The sequence below is a fragment of the Octodon degus genome, unplaced genomic scaffold (genome assembly GCF_000260255.1).
Source record: "Octodon degus isolate 3935 unplaced genomic scaffold, OctDeg1.0 scaffold00045, whole genome shotgun sequence".
In the NCBI taxonomy this organism is placed as follows: domain Eukaryota; kingdom Metazoa; phylum Chordata; class Mammalia; order Rodentia; family Octodontidae; genus Octodon; species Octodon degus.
The window spans coordinates 13,109,202-13,113,508 of NW_004524621.1; the positions used below are offsets into that span (position 1 = coordinate 13,109,202).

The window sequence follows — 4,307 nt, forward strand, 5'->3', positions numbered from 1 at the left end:
GCGGTTCGATCCCCAGCACCACATGCCAGCCAGCCCTGCCCCCTGGTGGGCTGAGCTGGCCACACACACACACACACAATAAATAAATGTAATAAATAAAAATAAATAAATATAAAAAAAAAATCTAGACTATCAAAGCTATTACAGTTGGGGCTGAGGGGAGTTCATGTGAATATGTGCCTCTACTGCCTGTGCAGCTCTGGACCAAAAAGCCCAGCACCACAGCTCAGGAGCATGAGCATGGTGGCATGATGGGAAGGTCCATCTCCAGAGAACCTGTCAAGAATACAAAGCCTATGACTGGCTGTGTAACAGACCCATAAAGTCTTATCAACTCATATCCTGGAAGTCTGAGTATTAACTTCTAAAACAAGCTGAGCAGACCACCTCTCCTGGACTGAGAATTAAAGTAGAATGCATGAAATAAGATACTCTGCTGTATGCAAACAAACTTACCACAGAAACAAGTGTAGGTATTAGGAACATGTGCAGAGACATTCTGACAGGCAGGGCACCTCCAACCACTCTGGCCATCTGTCAAAACAAATGAATAAGCCAAATAATACTTTCAAAAGCACAAGTAGCTCAGTGGCAGAGTACGTACTTAGCACACATGTGGCCCTGGATTCAATCCCGAGGGTCTTCCAAAAAGGAAACACAAGTAACTTTTGAAAATTTAGGGCTGAGGACATGGGAGAGACCTATGTAGTACATGTGAAGCCCAACACCACAGAAAATTATTTAAAAATGTTAAAAACTAAATTTAAACTTAAGTAGGACATGGTAGCACATGCTTGTAGTCCCAGATACTTATGAGGGTAAGATAGGAGGATCAATTGAGCCTATGAGTTTTCAAGACCAGCTTGGAGATGTAAAGGCAACCTGGCTACAACATGTGTCACTTTTCCGATTATAATGGTTGATTCCACCGATCTGGCTGGGTACATGTGTCCCCTTCCTCCTTCACAGCTCCTTGGGCATCCCTTCCAAAGCTGTGCACTCAGTTAAAGAGGCTAACTTTTCCCAATAGAAGAGGATCATTTCCTCAGGCAAGGGTATATGAATAGCTGCTTTCCCCTGTCAGAACCTCCAAACAAGCTACCAGGAACAGCTTAGGCCATAAGGTGACATCTTATCTCAAAAAAAAAAAAAAAAAATCTATAGAAAATGACACTATTGGGCCTGGGGAGATAGCTCAGCAGAATAAGTGCTTGCCTGGCAAGCACAGGGTCCTGAGTTCAATCCCCGGCACTGAAAAAAAAAAAAAAGAAAGAAGAGAAAAGAAAATGACACTATTGAAGCAACTATAGTAATTTCAATGTTAAGTATATCATACATTAGTAGTGAATGCTTTAATTAAATACCACATTTGGGAGCACATTTATAAGGACTTTCAGATACAATGATTCAGTAGATACGTGGTTAATAAGATAAACTAATTGAATATGTGCAAGAAAATTAAAATATTTGAAATTAGAGATCCACAATTCCAGAAGCATAACCTACTATAAAGTCCAAAATAAATTATGCAGAAGATACATGAAAGGCAAAACCAACTCTACTGAGGGTAAATAGGTGCTTTGTATAAATTTCTAAAACAAAGTATACAACAAATACAAGTTGCTTTTTGATTAAAGCTATCATTTTCAATAATAATGACTAATTTTACAATGCCCTAAATATTTTTTCATTGCTACATTCAGCAGCTTTCTTTAAGATCAATAGCTTAACTCTGGTCACCTGAAACATGATCAAGACATAGATAAAATATATAAGAAGAATTAGAGTTAGTTTTTGTTTGTTTGTTTTTTTGAGACAGGGTCTCATTATGCAGTTCATGATGGCCTTGAACTTACTATGGAGCCCAGGCTGGCCTTGAACCTGTGGTGCTCCTCCTGCCTCTGCAATCCCTAATGCTGGGATCATAGGAGTGTGCCACAAAGCAAGGCCAAAAATGAGTTAGTATTTTTAAAGCTACATTTACAACTTAAACATATCAAATAGGTGAGAAGAACTACTCAGAAAGAGAAATAACTGACCTGCTTGAGATGCTGGAGACCTTGCCCATTTCTTAATGCAATTCAGATGAAACACATGATAACAGCTCTGACAGCTCCAGACTGGGGCCGTGACTCGAACCAACTCACAGCACACCATGCACTCATATTTTTCTGTTGTTAGCTGTTCAATTAGAGAACCTGTTTTAAAAAAAAAAAAACTAAAAGATAAACTCAAACACAGAAAAACACTCCTTACTTTAGCCAACTAAGGAGCAGCAAAGTCATTTGGGAGAAAAATCTGAAGAGAGAATGGAAAGGCTTGGGAGTAAAGTTGCTATTCAGATGGTGAGGCCAAGAAAAAGCAGGAATGTGCTGAGATAGAGGACTTAGGACGGAGATATTTAGTTGGGGATTCTCATAATTTAAGAAACACTCCCAAGAATCTGCTCAGGAAGATACCAGAATAGCCAAATGCCCCTCTGACAAAGCTTGAGCATCCCAGGGCATTGTATTATGAGTTTGAAAGTATATGGGCATGGGTGAGGCTCATGGAACTGCAGTGATTAGCTATAAGAAGCTTAATTTTGGACCATTTCCAACTACCCATGGATGATGAGATGTTGCTGTGAAAGTCCCCCCCCCTTTAAAATATTTGATCATTCACCAAATAAAGATATGATTGATATCTACCACAAATTCCATGGCAGGGTTACCAGACTGAAGACAGTCCCTGGCTTGAGGAGTTCACCATTACTGAGGAAACAGTACAGCATCATAGGAAGCCTCCCAGGTTAAGCCTGGTGCATTGGCACATGCTCTGGTGCCAGCACTTGGGAGGCTATGGTGTGAAGATCAGTGAGACCTTGTCCAAACAAGACCTCAAAAAACCTTCCCAAACTTGTTCTTCAAGAAGCACTTTTACTCACTTTCAGATTTTTTTTTCCTTGAACACAAATGAAATTAGTCTTCTAGATCTTAATATAACCAGGCACTCTCAATATGGGTGGAGGAGAGTGTGTGTGTGAATATTTTTTTAAGTTCATACTTTTTTTTTTTTTTTTTTTTTTTTTGCGGAACCGGGGATTGAACTCAGGCCCCTGTGCTTGCCAGGGAAGCACTTATTCCACTGAGCCATCTCCTCGGCCCCAAGCTTATACTTATAGCATTTATTTTATAATGTTGCTATTTGTTTTCAGGTCCAAATAAGACTAAAATAAATTTAAATGCAGCATACAAAGCACTATGTTATTTTGTATGTATTATTTAATCTTAACAGGGCTACAATATATGTACTATTTTATAGGTAAGGAAATTGAGACTCAAAGTAAACAGATCACTTACCCAAGCTTATATAACTAAGGTTTTACCCAACTAAAAATGTGAAAGTCTAAATTAAACTTTAGTTAAATTTTAGTTTTACCCAACTAAAAATGTGAAAGTCTAAATTAAACCATCTAATTCAAAAGCTCACTAATTCCTTCATAATACTGGCTCTCCTAAGATTACTTTCTGATCAGTTTAATATCAAAAGAAATACAGAACACTTGGATCATAAATTACATGAGCAGGAAGAGGGCCACATCTACCTTGCTTAATATAGTTTTTCCAATGTCTGGAACATACAAGGTGCTCAATAATATCTGCTGAGCTGGGTGTGATGGTGCACGTCTATAATTCCAGAACCAGGAGGATTGAGGCAGGAAGATCACCTTGAGTTTAAGACCAGCCTGGGCTACATAGTGAGATCAGGCTTCAACTGCAAAGTGAGACTCTGTCTTAAAATTTTTTTTTGTTGTTGTTGAGGGGCTGGAAAGATAGCTCAGCAGTGTAAGTGCTTCCCTGGCAAGCACAAGGTCCCAAGTTAGATTCCCAGTACCACATTTTGTTGAATTAAGGGCTAAAGGAATAAATCAGTGATATCTAATCTGCTTTGTAACTTTTTTTTCTGAAAGTTGAAGGTTTCACAAAAGTTTCTGGAATGCCTCCCTCCTCCTAGGAAGAAAACCTGAAAAAGACATAATTTGTGTGGCTAATTAAAAGGAAACCTACCTGCTCTGGTAATAGACAAACACATCATTAAACTGAATTCTGAAAGTTAAGAACAAAACCTAGCTCAGTCTTAAAAGCAAGAATAGGGGCTGGGGAGATGGCTAAGTAGAATAAGTGCTTCCCTGCCAAGCGCAAGGGCCTGAGTTCAATCCCCAGTTCCAGAAAAAAAAAAGCAAGGATACCCTTCTCTGCACAGTTAACATCTCTGAATAACTAAGTTAAATATATACTCATATATATTATATACAACACTCTTAT

General features: G+C 38.7%; 1 protein-coding gene across 3 annotated transcripts in view; it reads right to left on the reverse strand.

Moving 5' to 3' along the window:
- Window positions 1-4,307, reverse strand: part of Nfx1 (nuclear transcription factor, X-box binding 1) — a 77,450-nt gene that overhangs the window by 60,757 nt on the left and 12,386 nt on the right. For all 3 annotated transcript variants that reach the window (XR_002821258.1, XM_004631920.3, XM_004631919.2), the window contains exons 3-4: window positions 2,040-2,198; window positions 457-534 (exon numbers count right to left, since the gene is read on the reverse strand). Coding sequence is in view for 2 of the 3 variants with exons in the window: in XM_004631920.3 (XP_004631977.1) it covers window positions 457-534; window positions 2,040-2,198 (237 nt within the window). In the remaining variant the exon portion in view is untranslated. The remainder of the gene's footprint in view (window positions 1-456; window positions 535-2,039; window positions 2,199-4,307) is intronic.